We start from the raw sequence: 15,332 nt of genomic DNA on the forward strand, positions 1-15,332 counted from the left end.
CAGGCAGGATTTCGAAGAGGCAGAGGAACTAGAGATCAAATTGCTAACATACGCTGGATCATGGAGAAAGCTAGAGAGTTCCAGAAAAACATCTACTTCTGCTTCATTGATTATGCTAAAGCCTTTGATTGTGTGGATCATAACAAACTCTGGCAAGTCCTTAAAGAGATGGGCATACCAGACCATCTTATTTGTCTCTTGAGAAATCTATATGCGGGCCAAGAAGCAACAGTGAGAACTGGACACGGAACCAGTGATTGGTTCAAAATTGGGAAAGGAGTCCGGCAAGGCTGTATACTGTCGTCTTGCCTATTTAACTTATATGCAGAGCACATCATGAGAAAGGCAGGGCTAGATGAATCAAAAGTTGGAATTAAGATTGCCGGAAGAAATATCAACAACCTAAGATATGCAGATGATACCACTCTAATGGCAGAAAGTGAAGAAGAACTAAAGAGCCTCTTGTTGCGGGTGAAGAAGGAGAGTGCAAAACTTGGGTTGAAACTAAACATTAAGAAAACCAAGATCATGGCATCCGGCCCTCTCAATTCCTGGCAAATAGATGGGGAAGAAATGGAGGTAGTGACAGATTTTATTTTCCTGGGCTCCAAGATCACTGCAGATGGGGACTGTAGCCAAAAAATTAAAAGACGCTTGCTCCTCGGGAGGAAAGCCATGACAAATCTAGACAGCACACTAAAAAGCAGAGACATCACCCTGTCAACAAAAGTGCGTAAAGTCAAGGCTATGGTCTTCCCAGTTGCAATGTATGGCAGTGAAAGCTGGACCATAAGAAAGGCTGAGCGCCAAAGAATTGAAGCCTTTGAACTATGGTGCTGGAGAAGACTCCTGCGAGTTCCTTGGACTGCAAGGCGATCAAACCGGTCAGTCCTAGAGGAGATCAACCCTGACTGCTCTTTAGAAGGCCAGATCCTGAAGCTAAAACTCAAATACTTTGGCCACCTAATGAGAAGGAAGGATTCACTGGAGAAGAGCCTAATGCTGGGAAAGATTGAGGGCAATAGAAGAAGGGGACGACAGAGAATGAGGTGGCTGGATGGAGTCATTGAAGCAGTAGGCGTGACTTAGATGGACTCCAGAAGATGGTAGAGGACAGGAAGGCCTGGAGGAACATTGTCCATAGGGTCGCGATGGGTCGGACACGACTTCGCAACTAACAACAACAAGAATTACCCTTTTTCTTTTTACATATTAGATGTGCCCCACATTACAGTTTAGGTTAATCCTATTCCCCTCTCAGATGTTGCTTTAAACAGCTTGGTAGCTGCTTCTAACATAGACTTCTCTCATTTAGTACAGGGTTAATTCTAATCAGTCACTGGTCCAACAATCGTATCACTTTACAAGCAAGCATACATTATTAGCCCAGGGCACAATAATCTGTATGCAGTTAATATAAACTATATGCATTAGATCCTTATGAAGCCTAATTTCAGAATGGGACTGCAGTAAGTCAGATCATGTTTTCATTTTACCCAAGACAGAACAGATTTAATTATTTATTAGTATTTTATTGGATTTAGATGACTCTGTGTGACTTACCTGTGAAAAGTACCGTATATACTTGAGTATAAGCCGAATTTTTCAGCCCACTTTTTGGGCTGAAAAATTCCACTTCGGCTTATACTCCAGTCAACAAAAAAACTTACCGAGGACTTGTGCGCAGCCGAGGCTTTGGTGCTTCCGGGATCGCCCGCACCTCTCCCAAGCCACCGCCGTCCGAGACCTGCCGAAGTTTGGGGAGGTTTGGGGAGGTGCGCGCGCACCTCCCCAAACTCCGCGCCTTGCCTGCCTGCTTCTTTCCGCAGCGGAAAGAAGCAGGCAGGCAGGGCGCGGAGGAACGGAGACTTGCCGACGTTTGGGGAGGTTTGGGCGCCTCCCCAAACCTCGGCAGGTCTCCGTTCCTCCGCGCAGACCTGCCGACGTTTGGGGAGGTTTGGGCGCCTCCCCAAACCTCGGCAGGTCTCCGTTCCTCCTGCCGACCTTTGGGGAGGTTTGGGCGCCTCCCCAAACCTCCCCAGGTCTCCGTTCCTCCTGCCGACCTTTGGGGAGGTTTGGGCGCCTCCCCAAACGTCCCCAAACCTCGGCAGGTCTCCGTTCCTCCTGCCGACCTTTGGGGAGGTTTGGGCGCCTCCCCAAACCTCCCCAAACCTCGGCAGGTCTCCGTTCCTCCTGCCGACCTTTGGGGAGGTTTGGGCGCCTCCCCAAACGTCCCCAAACCTCGGCAGGTCTCCGTTCCTCCTGCCGACCTTTGGGGAGGTTTGGGCGCCTCCCCAAACCTCCCCAAACCTCGGCAGGTCTCCGTTCCTCCGCGCAGACCTGCCGACCTTTGGGGAGGTTTGGGCGCCTCCCCAAACGTCCCCAAACCTCGGCAGGTCTCCGTTCCTGTTTGGGGAGGTTTGGGCGCCTCCCCAAACCTCCCCAAACCTCGGAAGGTCTCCGTTCCTCCGCGCAGACCTGCCGACCTTTGGGGAGGTTTGGGCGCCTCCCCAAACGTCCCCAAACCTCGGCAGGTCTCCGTTCCTGTTTGGGGAGGTTTGGGCGCCTCCCCAAACCTCGGCAGGTCTCCGTTCCTCCGCGCAGACCTGCCGACCTTTGGGGAGGTTTGGGCGCCTCCCCAAACGTCCCCAAACCTCGGCAGGTCTCCGTTCCTCCGCGCAGACCTGCCGACCTTTGGGGAGGTTTGGGCGCCTCCCCAAACGTCCCCAAACCTCGGCAGGTCTCCGTTCCTGTTTGGGGAGGTTTGGGCGCCTCCCCAAACCTCCCCAAACCTCGGCAGGTCTCCGTTCCTCCGCGCAGACCTGCCGACCTTTGGGGAGGTTTGGGCGCCTCCCCAAACGTCCCCAAACCTCGGCAGGTCTCCGTTCCTGTTTGGGGAGGTTTGGGCGCCTCCCCAAACCTCCCCAAACCTCGGCAGGTCTCCGTTCCTCCGCGCAGACCTGCCGACGTTTGGGGAGGTTTGGGCGCCTCCCCAAACCTCCCCAAACCTCGGCAGGTCTCCGTTCCTGTTTGGGGAGGTTTGGGCGCCTCCCCAAACCTCCCCAAACCTCGGCAGGTCTCCGTTCCTCCGCGCAGACCTGCCGACCTTTGGGGAGGTTTGGGCGCCTCCCCAAACGTCCCCAAACCTCGGCAGGTCTCCGTTCCTGTTTGGGGAGGTTTGGGCGCCTCCCCAAACCTCCCCAAACCTCGGCAGGTCTCCGTTCCTCCGCGCAGACCTGCCGACCTTTGGGGAGGTTTGGGCGCCTCCCCAAACGTCCCCAAACCTCGGCAGGTCTCCGTTCCTGTTTGGGGAGGTTTGGGCGCCTCCCCAAACCTCCCCAAACCTCGGCAGGTCTCCGTTCCTCCGCGCAGACCTGCCGACGTTTGGGGAGGTTTGGGCGCCTCCCCAAACCTCCCCAAACCTCGGCAGGTCTCCGTTCCTGTTTGGGGAGGTTTGGGCGCCTCCCCAAACGTCCCCAAACCTCGGCAGGTCTCCGTTCCTCCGCGCAGACCTGCCGACCTTTGGGGAGGTTTGGGCGCCTCCCCAAACCTCCCCAAACGTCGGCAGGTCTGCGCGGAGGAACGGAGACCTGCCGAGGTTTGGGGACGTTTGGGGAGGCGCCCAAACCTCCCCAAACAGGAACGGAGACCTGCCGAGGTTTGGGGACGTTTGGGGAGGCGCCCAAACCTCCCCAAAGGTCGGCAGGTCTGCGCGGAGGAACGGAGACCTGCCGAGGTTTGGGGAGGTTTGGGGAGGCGCCCAAACCTCCCCAAACAGGAACGGAGACCTGCCGAGGTTTGGGGACGTTTGGGGAGGCGCCCAAACCTCCCCAAACGTCGGCAGGTCTGCGCGGAGGAACGGAGACCTGCCGAGGTTTGGGGACGTTTGGGGAGGCGCCCAAACCTCCCCAAACAGGAACGGAGACCTGCCGAGGTTTGGGGACGTTTGGGGAGGCGCCCAAACCTCCCCAAACAGGAACGGAGACCTGCCGAGGTTTGGGGAGGTTTGGGGAGGCGCCCAAACCTCCCCAAAGGTCGGCAGGTCTGCGCGGAGGAACGGAGACCTGCCGAGGTTTGGGGAGGCGCCCAAACCTCCCCAAACAGGAACGGAGACCTGCCGAGGTTTGGGGACGTTTGGGGAGGCGCCCAAACCTCCCCAAAGGTCGGCAGGTCTGCGCGGAGGAACGGAGACCTGCCGAGGTTTGGGGAGGTTTGGGGAGGCGCCCAAACCTCCCCAAACAGGAACGGAGACCTGCCGAGGTTTGGGGACGTTTGGGGAGGCGCCCAAACCTCCCCAAAGGTCGGCAGGTCTGCGCGGAGGAACGGAGACCTGCCGAGGTTTGGGGACGTTTGGGGAGGCGCCCAAACCTCCCCAAACAGGAACGGAGACCTGCCGAGGTTTGGGGACGTTTGGGGAGGCGCCCAAACCTCCCCAAAGGTCGGCAGGTCTGCGCGGAGGAACGGAGACCTGCCGAGGTTTGGGGAGGTTTGGGGAGGCGCCCAAACCTCCCCAAACAGGAACGGAGACCTGCCGAGGTTTGGGGACGTTTGGGGAGGCGCCCAAACCTCCCCAAAGGTCGGCAGGTCTGCGCGGAGGAACGGAGACCTGCCGAGGTTTGGGGAGGTTTGGGGAGGCGCCCAAACCTCCCCAAACAGGAACGGAGACCTGCCGAGGTTTGGGGAGGTTTGGGGAGGCGCCCAAACCTCCCCAAACGTCGGCAGGTCTGCGCGGAGGAACGGAGACCTGCCGAGGTTTGGGGAGGTTTGGGGAGGCGCCCAAACCTCCCCAAACAGGAACGGAGACCTGCCGAGGTTTGGGGACGTTTGGGGAGGCGCCCAAACCTCCCCAAAGGTCGGCAGGTCTGCGCGGAGGAACGGAGACCTGCCGAGGTTTGGGGAGGCGCCCAAACCTCCCCAAAGGTCGGCAGGAGGAACGGAGACCTGCCGAGGTTTGGGGAGGTTTGGGGAGGCGCCCAAACCTCCCCAAAGGTCGGCAGGAGGAACGGAGACCTGCCGAGGTTTGGGGAGGCGCCCAAACCTCCCCAAAGGTCGGCAGGAGGAACGGAGACCTGCCGAGGTTTGGGGAGGCGCCCAAACCTCCCCAAAGGTCGGCAGGTCTGCGCGGAGGAACGGAGACCTGCCGAGGTTTGGGGAGGTTTGGGGAGGCGCCCAAACCTCCCCAAACAGGAACGGAGACCTGCCGAGGTTTGGGGACGTTTGGGGAGGCGCCCAAACCTCCCCAAAGGTCGGCAGGTCTGCGCGGAGGAACGGAGACCTGCCGAGGTTTGGGGACGTTTGGGGAGGCGCCCAAACCTCCCCAAACAGGAACGGAGACCTGCCGAGGTTTGGGGACGTTTGGGGAGGCGCCCAAACCTCCCCAAAGGTCGGCAGGTCTGCGCGGAGGAACGGAGACCTGCCGAGGTTTGGGGAGGTTTGGGGAGGCGCCCAAACCTCCCCAAACAGGAACGGAGACCTGCCGAGGTTTGGGGAGGTTTGGGGAGGCGCCCAAACCTCCCCAAACGTCGGCAGGTCTGCGCGGAGGAACGGAGACCTGCCGAGGTTTGGGGAGGTTTGGGGAGGCGCCCAAACCTCCCCAAACAGGAACGGAGACCTGCCGAGGTTTGGGGACGTTTGGGGAGGCGCCCAAACCTCCCCAAAGGTCGGCAGGTCTGCGCGGAGGAACGGAGACCTGCCGAGGTTTGGGGAGGCGCCCAAACCTCCCCAAAGGTCGGCAGGAGGAACGGAGACCTGCCGAGGTTTGGGGAGGTTTGGGGAGGCGCCCAAACCTCCCCAAAGGTCGGCAGGTCTGCGCGGAGGAACGGAGACCTGCCGAGGTTTGGGGAGGCGCCCAAACCTCCCCAAAGGTCGGCAGGAGGAACGGAGACCTGCCGAGGTTTGGGGAGGTTTGGGGAGGCGCCCAAACCTCCCCAAAGGTCGGCAGGAGGAACGGAGACCTGCCGAGGTTTGGGGAGGCGCCCAAACCTCCCCAAAGGTCGGCAGGAGGAACGGAGACCTGCCGAGGTTTGGGGAGGCGCCCAAACCTCCCCAAAGGTCGGCAGGTCTGCGCGGAGGAACGGAGACCTGCCGAGGTTTGGGGAGGTTTGGGGAGGCGCCCAAACCTCCCCAAACAGGAACGGAGACCTGCCGAGGTTTGGGGACGTTTGGGGAGGCGCCCAAACCTCCCCAAAGGTCGGCAGGTCTGCGCGGAGGAACGGAGACCTGCCGAGGTTTGGGGACGTTTGGGGAGGCGCCCAAACCTCCCCAAACAGGAACGGAGACCTGCCGAGGTTTGGGGACGTTTGGGGAGGCGCCCAAACCTCCCCAAAGGTCGGCAGGTCTGCGCGGAGGAACGGAGACCTGCCGAGGTTTGGGGAGGTTTGGGGAGGCGCCCAAACCTCCCCAAACAGGAACGGAGACCTGCCGAGGTTTGGGGACGTTTGGGGAGGCGCCCAAACCTCCCCAAAGGTCGGCAGGTCTGCGCGGAGGAACGGAGACCTGCCGAGGTTTGGGGAGGTTTGGGGAGGCGCCCAAACCTCCCCAAACAGGAACGGAGACCTGCCGAGGTTTGGGGAGGTTTGGGGAGGCGCCCAAACCTCCCCAAACGTCGGCAGGTCTGCGCGGAGGAACGGAGACCTGCCGAGGTTTGGGGAGGTTTGGGGAGGCGCCCAAACCTCCCCAAACAGGAACGGAGACCTGCCGAGGTTTGGGGACGTTTGGGGAGGCGCCCAAACCTCCCCAAAGGTCGGCAGGTCTGCGCGGAGGAACGGAGACCTGCCGAGGTTTGGGGAGGCGCCCAAACCTCCCCAAAGGTCGGCAGGAGGAACGGAGACCTGCCGAGGTTTGGGGAGGTTTGGGGAGGCGCCCAAACCTCCCCAAAGGTCGGCAGGAGGAACGGAGACCTGCCGAGGTTTGGGGAGGCGCCCAAACCTCCCCAAAGGTCGGCAGGAGGAACGGAGACCTGCCGAGGTTTGGGGAGGCGCCCAAACCTCCCCAAAGGTCGGCAGGTCTGCGCGGAGGAACGGAGACCTGCCGAGGTTTGGGGAGGTTTGGGGAGGCGCCCAAACCTCCCCAAACAGGAACGGAGACCTGCCGAGGTTTGGGGACGTTTGGGGAGGCGCCCAAACCTCCCCAAAGGTCGGCAGGTCTGCGCGGAGGAACGGAGACCTGCCGAGGTTTGGGGACGTTTGGGGAGGCGCCCAAACCTCCCCAAACAGGAACGGAGACCTGCCGAGGTTTGGGGACGTTTGGGGAGGCGCCCAAACCTCCCCAAAGGTCGGCAGGTCTGCGCGGAGGAACGGAGACCTGCCGAGGTTTGGGGAGGTTTGGGGAGGCGCCCAAACCTCCCCAAACAGGAACGGAGACCTGCCGAGGTTTGGGGACGTTTGGGGAGGCGCCCAAACCTCCCCAAAGGTCGGCAGGTCTGCGCGGAGGAACGGAGACCTGCCGAGGTTTGGGGAGGTTTGGGGAGGCGCCCAAACCTCCCCAAACAGGAACGGAGACCTGCCGAGGTTTGGGGAGGTTTGGGGAGGCGCCCAAACCTCCCCAAACGTCGGCAGGTCTGCGCGGAGGAACGGAGACCTGCCGAGGTTTGGGGAGGTTTGGGGAGGCGCCCAAACCTCCCCAAACAGGAACGGAGACCTGCCGAGGTTTGGGGACGTTTGGGGAGGCGCCCAAACCTCCCCAAAGGTCGGCAGGTCTGCGCGGAGGAACGGAGACCTGCCGAGGTTTGGGGACGTTTGGGGAGGCGCCCAAACCTCCCCAAACAGGAACGGAGACCTGCCGAGGTTTGGGGACGTTTGGGGAGGCGCCCAAACCTCCCCAAAGGTCGGCAGGTCTGCGCGGAGGAACGGAGACCTGCCGAGGTTTGGGGAGGTTTGGGGAGGCGCCCAAACCTCCCCAAACAGGAACGGAGACCTGCCGAGGTTTGGGGACGTTTGGGGAGGCGCCCAAACCTCCCCAAAGGTCGGCAGGTCTGCGCGGAGGAACGGAGACCTGCCGAGGTTTGGGGAGGTTTGGGGAGGCGCCCAAACCTCCCCAAACAGGAACGGAGACCTGCCGAGGTTTGGGGAGGTTTGGGGAGGCGCCCAAACCTCCCCAAACGTCAGCAGGTCTGCGCGGAGGAACGGAGACCTGCCGAGGTTTGGGGAGGTTTGGGGAGGCGCCCAAACCTCCCCAAACAGGAACGGAGACCTGCCGAGGTTTGGGGACGTTTGGGGAGGCGCCCAAACCTCCCCAAAGGTCGGCAGGTCTGCGCGGAGGAACGGAGACCTGCCGAGGTTTGGGGAGGCGCCCAAACCTCCCCAAAGGTCGGCAGGAGGAACGGAGACCTGCCGAGGTTTGGGGAGGTTTGGGGAGGCGCCCAAACCTCCCCAAAGGTCGGCAGGAGGAACGGAGACCTGCCGAGGTTTGGGGAGGCGCCCAAACCTCCCCAAAGGTCGGCAGGAGGAACGGAGACCTGCCGAGGTTTGGGGAGGCGCCCAAACCTCCCCAAAGGTCGGCAGGAGGAACGGAGACCTGGGGAGGTTTGGGGAGGCGCCCAAACCTCCCCAAAGGTCGGCAGGAGGAACGGAGACCTGCCGACGTTTGGGGAGGTTTGGGGAGGCGCCCAAACCTCCCCAAAGGTCGGCAGGAGGAACGGAGACCTGCCGACGAGCCGCGGCCACACAGGGTATTCCTGTGTATTCAGGCTTGCAAAATGGCGGATCGAGCCTCTGCTGGCGGCAGAGGCTTGCAGAACGGCGGATCGGCTTATACTCGAGTCAATAACTTTTTCCAGTTTTGGGGGGTGAAATTGGGGGTCTCGGCTTATACTCGAGTCGGCTTATACTCAAGTATATACGGTATGAAACAATCAAATGAAGGGGGGAAAGGTATATCTGGAAAAAGAAAACATTCCAACACACCAGGGGAAAAAAAGCTAACAGAGCTTGACAACCACCTTAACCCTAGCCATGGAGCAGAACCCAGGTTTTCAGAGCATCTAGAAGAACTAGAGGGATACTGTTCCAGAGGCCAGGTGCCAAAACAGAGAAAGTATACTTCCCAGGTCTGAATAAGAGATGTTGCTTAACTGAAGGGACTTGGAGTGCTATAGTCTAATCTTACTGAGAGTACAAATAGCTGGTCCCTCAAATACCCATGTCCTTAAGGGCTTTCTGGGTCATAACTAATAACTTGAATTCACCATAGAAGCCAGCTGGCAACCACTGCAGCTTGTGAAGCAGTAGTGTCACATGGATATAAAAAGGCATGCCCACCACTATCTAAGTTGTTGCATTCTGGACCAGCTATAACTTCCAAATGGTCTCTGAGGACATCCCCATATAGAGTTCACTGAAGTAATCCATTTGTGAGGTCATTAGGGTATGAATAGGATGCCCTGTCTGAAGAATATCCTATTCTAGGAATGGATACAATTGGTGCATCATATGTATCTTTGCAAAGATCTTGACCACAGCTGCCACCTGCTCTTTGAGCAGATGGATCTAAGTCTTTCGTTCCAGATCTAAAGTTTCTATGAAGATCCGGTTTATTACATTTATCTAGAGCTCTGTCTCTGGAGCACATACTGTAAAGCTCAATCAGCTGCATTTCTCTTTCTTTCTTTCTTTCTTTCTTTCTTTCTTTCTTTCTTTCTTTCTTTCTTTCTCTTTCTTTCTTTCTTTCTTTCTTTCTTCTTTCCTTTCTTTCCTTTCTTTCTTTCTTTCTTGGACACAATGATGAATGGATGCAAATCAGAGTAAAATTTGCAATTAAGTCACCTTGTGGTGAGATAGGCTGCAAATAAATTTAATAAAGTAAAATAAAATAAATAAAAAATATCACACCACACACAAAAATCAGCCTGTCTAAAATTTGCTCTGGCTATTCCTTAAGAAAAACTGGCTTTGCTGCAAATTGTATCCATTTCTCTTTTTCCCATTCATTGTAAGCCTCTGATCCAATTTCTATGAATACTGTTCAGAACTGTCTAGCATCCATTTATTCATTCAATTTATACAGCTGCCCATCTCAAATACATGATATCTAACAATGAATAAAAAGATTAAAACTTCCTCACAAAATTACAAATAACATATACAGCAACCAATACATAACATAACTATGATACAGGTTCAACTACTTTGTCAGAGCCCTAGGCTTAGCAACAAAACCATGTTTATAAAAATCTAAAAGGACTGAGGCAAATCTAATTTCCAGGGCAATGATCTTTCAGACAGAGGTGTCACAACATAATAAGCTCTTTTCCTGGGTACTGCCAGATGACCCTCCCTATTAGATGCAACCATAGCGTGCCTTTCCTTCTGGATTAAAAGGAAAAGTACACACAATTATAGACAGACCTGCAAAATTCCATCCTATTTTGGTGGGGGAAATGTTTACAAGCTCTTTGAGCAACTCAATTTCAAAGGACAGTAGCTTGAAAATTCTTACAGACTTCTGCAATATATGGCCCACTTAATTGTTCCAGGATAATTTAACATACCCAGAAATTTGTTTTCATTCTAATATAAAAGGGGAAAATATTAACTACTTCTGATTACCTCCAAGGCCTCCTGGAGCAGACTGGGAATATACAAAGCTCTTGATCCAAACCTCAAAATGGATCAGATGCTTTTTATGCACCAAAATGTTAAATGTTAAATAAATTCCAATCACAAAACAGTCTATCACAGAACATCAAAAATTGAACCCTAGAATGTAGTAAGTATTCCGCTGCAAGTGCCCATTTTAGAAGCGATCTACTGGTGGTAGGCAACCTGGCTGTCAATGAGTCTTGTCTGTGATTATTGATCTACCCCAAAGGTCTTTTAGGAAATGGTTTGTTTCCAATATAATTTGAAAACTACTTCAACTGAAATGGACGGATTACAGCATGTATAATCAGTTACTGCAGTATGAGTGTTCCCTAGATCCCAGATCTGAAGAAAAAAACAGAACTAAAGGGTAATTTTCAGATTGGCACTCTTTACAACTTATTTGCTTACCATTCAGTTTAAAAACTTTACAGAAAGAATCATCTGCAGTTCTCTAGATGTTGTTGGATTTGAATTCCTATTATCTTTGATTGTGTTGCCCGAATTTGCTGAAGCCAACAACTATTTTAGACTGCCTGCCATTACCTTTGTGGATGTGTTATTAAGGGGAAAAGCAATTTGCAACCCTCCAAATGTTGGAGTTTGCCTTCTATAATCCTGCTTCAGAATCAAAAATCACGTGACTTTCACTGAGGACATGGTGAGCTAGAAGAAGGAGCAGGGACAGGATAACATTGGCCAAAATTGGTGGCCAGTGGCTGGAGCCTGGTCAGCAGACAGCTGGTACCCAGGAGTAGACTGCAGAAACAGGAATTTTTGCAGTTGACCATGAGTGGAGTGGGTGGGAGTGAACAGATTCCATCTATGTCCACAGTCGTGTGTGTGTGTGTGTGTGTGTGTGTGTGTGTGTGTGATGTCATGGAAAAGGAACAAGTTTTATTGGACAAAACCGAAATTGATTTCAACTTAGATTTTAAAATGACAGATTCCAAAAATATGGGGGAAATGATATACTAGATATACAAATGAAACCAGCTGATGTTTTAATAACTAAAAAAAGAGACAAATAATGTGATAATAGATAAACAATAAGTGATTATTATGTAATAAACAGTAAGAGTGGCTTATATAATTTTCCTCTATTGTATTTACAAAGCAGATCTATTAAAGTATTGAAAGACTTGGTGAGAGAGAAAAAAGACACCACATTCTAGGACATTATTTGAAGAAAATAAAGATCAAGATAGTTAAAATTAAAGGGAAGGAATATAAAGTTGTTTTATTTGATCAAGGTGAAAAAAGATATTATTTCTGGCAATCCTTAATGGACTTTTGAACAAGACTGACCAATGAGGTTTTAAGGTAAGTTTATACTTGCTGTGACACAGAGGAAAATAACTTCTTCATACTTCCTATGCTATTTTTTTCCTTTTTATACTTCTGTGTCTATGTGTGTGTATTCTTTTCTACACTTTTTATTATTTGTGGGTTGTACTAGTTTTGATTTGCATAATTGTAATCCTTAATAAAATCATTTTGGGGGAAAAACAAAGATGACAGGATTTTGCAATCAGACAACATACTGGGCCTACCTGCTTTACACTCTCTCTCTCTCTCTCTCTCTCTCTCTCTATCTATCTATCTATCTATCTATATATATATATATATATAGTATTGTACCAACATATATATATATGTTGGTACAATACAAATATTCATGAGGAATGCTGCAATGCTATGGGCTGATCTGAAGACCCAGATCAAACACCTGAGCATCTTTGTAGAAGCAATTCACTAGTATAACTTTGAACAGAGCATGAATCAAAGTCAAACAAACCACTGCCTACTCCACAAATCCAGATACTGTGGTTTGTACATCATGGTTTATTTCTTCATAATGTGAACTCTCTTAACTGTAGTTTATTATTAAACCATATTCAAAATCCATGCAGTTTACTAATAGGACTATGTGTCTTGCCAACCTAGACACCTGATTTGAGCGTTTCAATTTTAAACATACAATATCTTCCTTTATTTTCCCCACTTCTCAAGTTACGGGGCGCTCTCAATGAAGACTCTTCCCTCTCCCCACTAATAATAATCTTGACCCAGATGATGTCCCGCCTGAAACCCATTGTCCCATCAACTTCTTCTGACTAGATTTTTTTCCATCCAAAAGAACAAGAAACCACGAGCAGAAAAGGCACAAAGCCTTTTTGACTTGGCAGCGCCCAGCTGGGTGCGGAGGAGCGGAGAGCCGCGCTGCTGCCAACCTCCTCTTCCCCGCGACCGGGCGCACGCTTTCCAGCCCCGCATTCCGAAAAATAAGCCCTTTCCGGTAAACAACGGACGGTGACGTCTCACTCAGGCCCTTTCCACAGGGCCTGCGAGCGCCCAGGCGGGCAAAAAAAACAACCTTGCCGAGCCAGCTAAGCTAGCCAGCCAGCCAGCGCTATAAAGCTTTGCCGCCACTCTCAGGACTTTATGGCCAGCGCTTGGGTGGCTGAGGGAAGAACTTTGCACGTCACGGCGGCAAACGTCTCCGTGCAAGAAAGCAAAAGGAATTGCCGGAAGAGCCCATCATCGTCGTCGTCGTCAACAACTCCCCGGCAGTGCTTCAGGGGACAACATTTTTCCAGCATGACGCGCGTTCCTCGCAGCGGCGCACCCAGCCCGGCGGCCCCGCCAGGCGCCTCTAAGCCCCGCGGGTCCGTGTTGGAGGGCAGCGCGGGGCCACTTTTGCCTCCTCTTTCACACTCACACAACCCCCCCCTCATCTCTCGCCCCTCCCCTCGCCCCATTAAAGGCGCCGCGCGCTGCGGAGCTTTGGCGCTCAATTCGCTTACCTTCTTTGGCTTTTTTCCTCCTGGCCAGGGTGCCTCCGAGCTTTCCGAGGAAGGAGTCGTCTTTCTTCCGAGTAGGGGGCGATTTGGGGGTGGGAGACTTGGGGGAAGAAGGCGATTTCTGAGGAGAGGTCGCCATGGCGGCGGGCCCCGCGAAACGGCGCCCGAGCCTGGTCGGGGAAGCGAAAGCGGAGAGGCTTCGCTCGACTCAGCGACCAGCGGCTCGTCCCTATTCCCAACGGAAGCGGAATTATTCCAAGCATCTGAGGCTGCTCTGGGTCTTGCTCCTTCCCTCCCGCCCTCGGTCCTCCTTCCCTCCCTCCCGCGCACACCCAGGGAAGGGAGTTTTTCTCCCTCTGGCAAACACGCGCCGAGTCTGTTCGGCTCCGTGGAGAGCCGCCGCCGCTGCCGCCGGTCCCCGCTCCTCTTCCTCCGTCCGCAGAGCTTGCGGCTTTGGCCCACGAATTGCCCTGCATCTTCGGCGGATCCGCAGGTAGACGGACCCTCTTGGAAAGATGCTGCTGCTGCGGCCCTGGATCCTATGCAAACGTACAGGGGGGAAAAACGTCCCCGTGTCCCCTGCTTGCTGAGCCGTAGGTCTGCAAGACCGGTCTTTTTACATAAGGTTACTTGACAGGAAAAGTCTGTGGAGTTGAATCTTAAGTTTGAGATTCACCGTCTAGCTCAGGGGTCTTCAAACTTGGCCCTTTTATGACTTGTGGACTTCAACTCCCAGAATTCCTCAGCCAGCAAAGCTGCTGAGGAATTCTGGGAGTTGAAGTCCACAAGTCATAAAAGGGCCAAGTTTGAAGACCCCTGGTCTAGCTAATGTTTCACTTGCAAGGGCGGAGGGGGGGGGAGTTTGGGGAAGAGCCTGCGAGTCTCCGTTCTGAATAAGTAAACTCGTGCCTTTAGTTGCACTTCAGAGCTTATTACAAGGGAGAGAGGGTTCCAGGCTCCCCAGGGCAGATTCATTCGCCGTACCTGCATTATTGGCCGGGACAATTTCAAAAAGTAGCAGAGCTTGTGCTCCCAGAAAACATTTCCCGCGACGTCATTTCCTAGCCCAGTTTCAATTATGCAAACTGCTTCTGTACTCTATAAAAACATCAAAAGTAAGTCTTTGTTCCGTTCAAGAAGCTGTATCGCCTCTTTCCACTCCACGGCTCGTTTTAATCCTCCCCCCCCCCACTCGGGAGGGTCGGGAAGGCTGGATCGGGCGAAGATACAGATGTGCCACCGCCGGTTCTTGAGGATTTTACATGCAGCCGAGTAAGAAGAATTCAATTGAATGTTAGAGGAGTGTTGAAAGGGGCTGAAAAGATGTTTGATGCAAGTTCTTTGATTCTGAAGGCTTAAGCGAGCTAGTGAGGAAGTAACGGAACACATAGCTGAATAAAAGTGGGGATTACTCTTCCTGCGTGGGAGGTTCTGCTTCACATGGCAGAGTCTGTATTTCTGCCCGCTGGTATTAAGCAACTGGGCCATTCCCAAGACGTTGGTAGGTGGGAGAAATCTGCCCAATAAAATGATGAATTTTTATTCAACGTTTACATGAGAGCACTGAAAAAGGTCATAAATGTGGTCCGGTATCGTAGCTATGTTGATATTATAGTACCCAGCTTTAGATTTCAGTCCCGGGCTGAAGGAGAAATACTGTGGAGGTCCTTTTCTGGTATCTGAAGGTCTGAATGAGGAGAGTTGGGTTTAGGCTTGAATCTAGCAAGTTCAAATCACTTTGGTTTCAATAGCATTTTCCCAGATGTATCTTAATTCATGGTTCTTCCTGAACTGTTCCTCCCTGCATATTTTACATAAACAGTTTTTAAAAAAATATTTCTATTTGGAGATGTTCAGAAACAACTACTGTGTTGTCCTACACCTGTCACGAAAGTTTTAAACAACAAACTACAAAAATAATATTTAGAGTAAACCCATTTTTATTGTTTGT

The 15,332-nt window shown here is 53.4% G+C and overlaps 1 protein-coding gene across 1 annotated transcript in view; it reads right to left on the reverse strand.

The window, feature by feature from the left end:
* Nucleotides 1-13,622, reverse strand: part of PARVA (parvin alpha) — a 99,239-nt gene extending 85,617 nt beyond the window's left edge. Inside the window, exon 1 of the mRNA XM_081346717.1 lies at nucleotides 13,385-13,622. Within this exon, the coding sequence (XP_081202843.1) occupies nucleotides 13,385-13,520 (136 nt within the window). The 5' untranslated portion in view covers nucleotides 13,521-13,622. The remainder of the gene's footprint in view (nucleotides 1-13,384) is intronic.
* Between the last annotated feature and the right edge of the window lie 1,710 nt (nucleotides 13,623-15,332).

This window comes from Vipera berus, assembly GCF_964194415.1.
Source record: "Vipera berus genome assembly, chromosome: 1".
In the NCBI taxonomy this organism is placed as follows: domain Eukaryota; kingdom Metazoa; phylum Chordata; class Lepidosauria; order Squamata; family Viperidae; genus Vipera; species Vipera berus.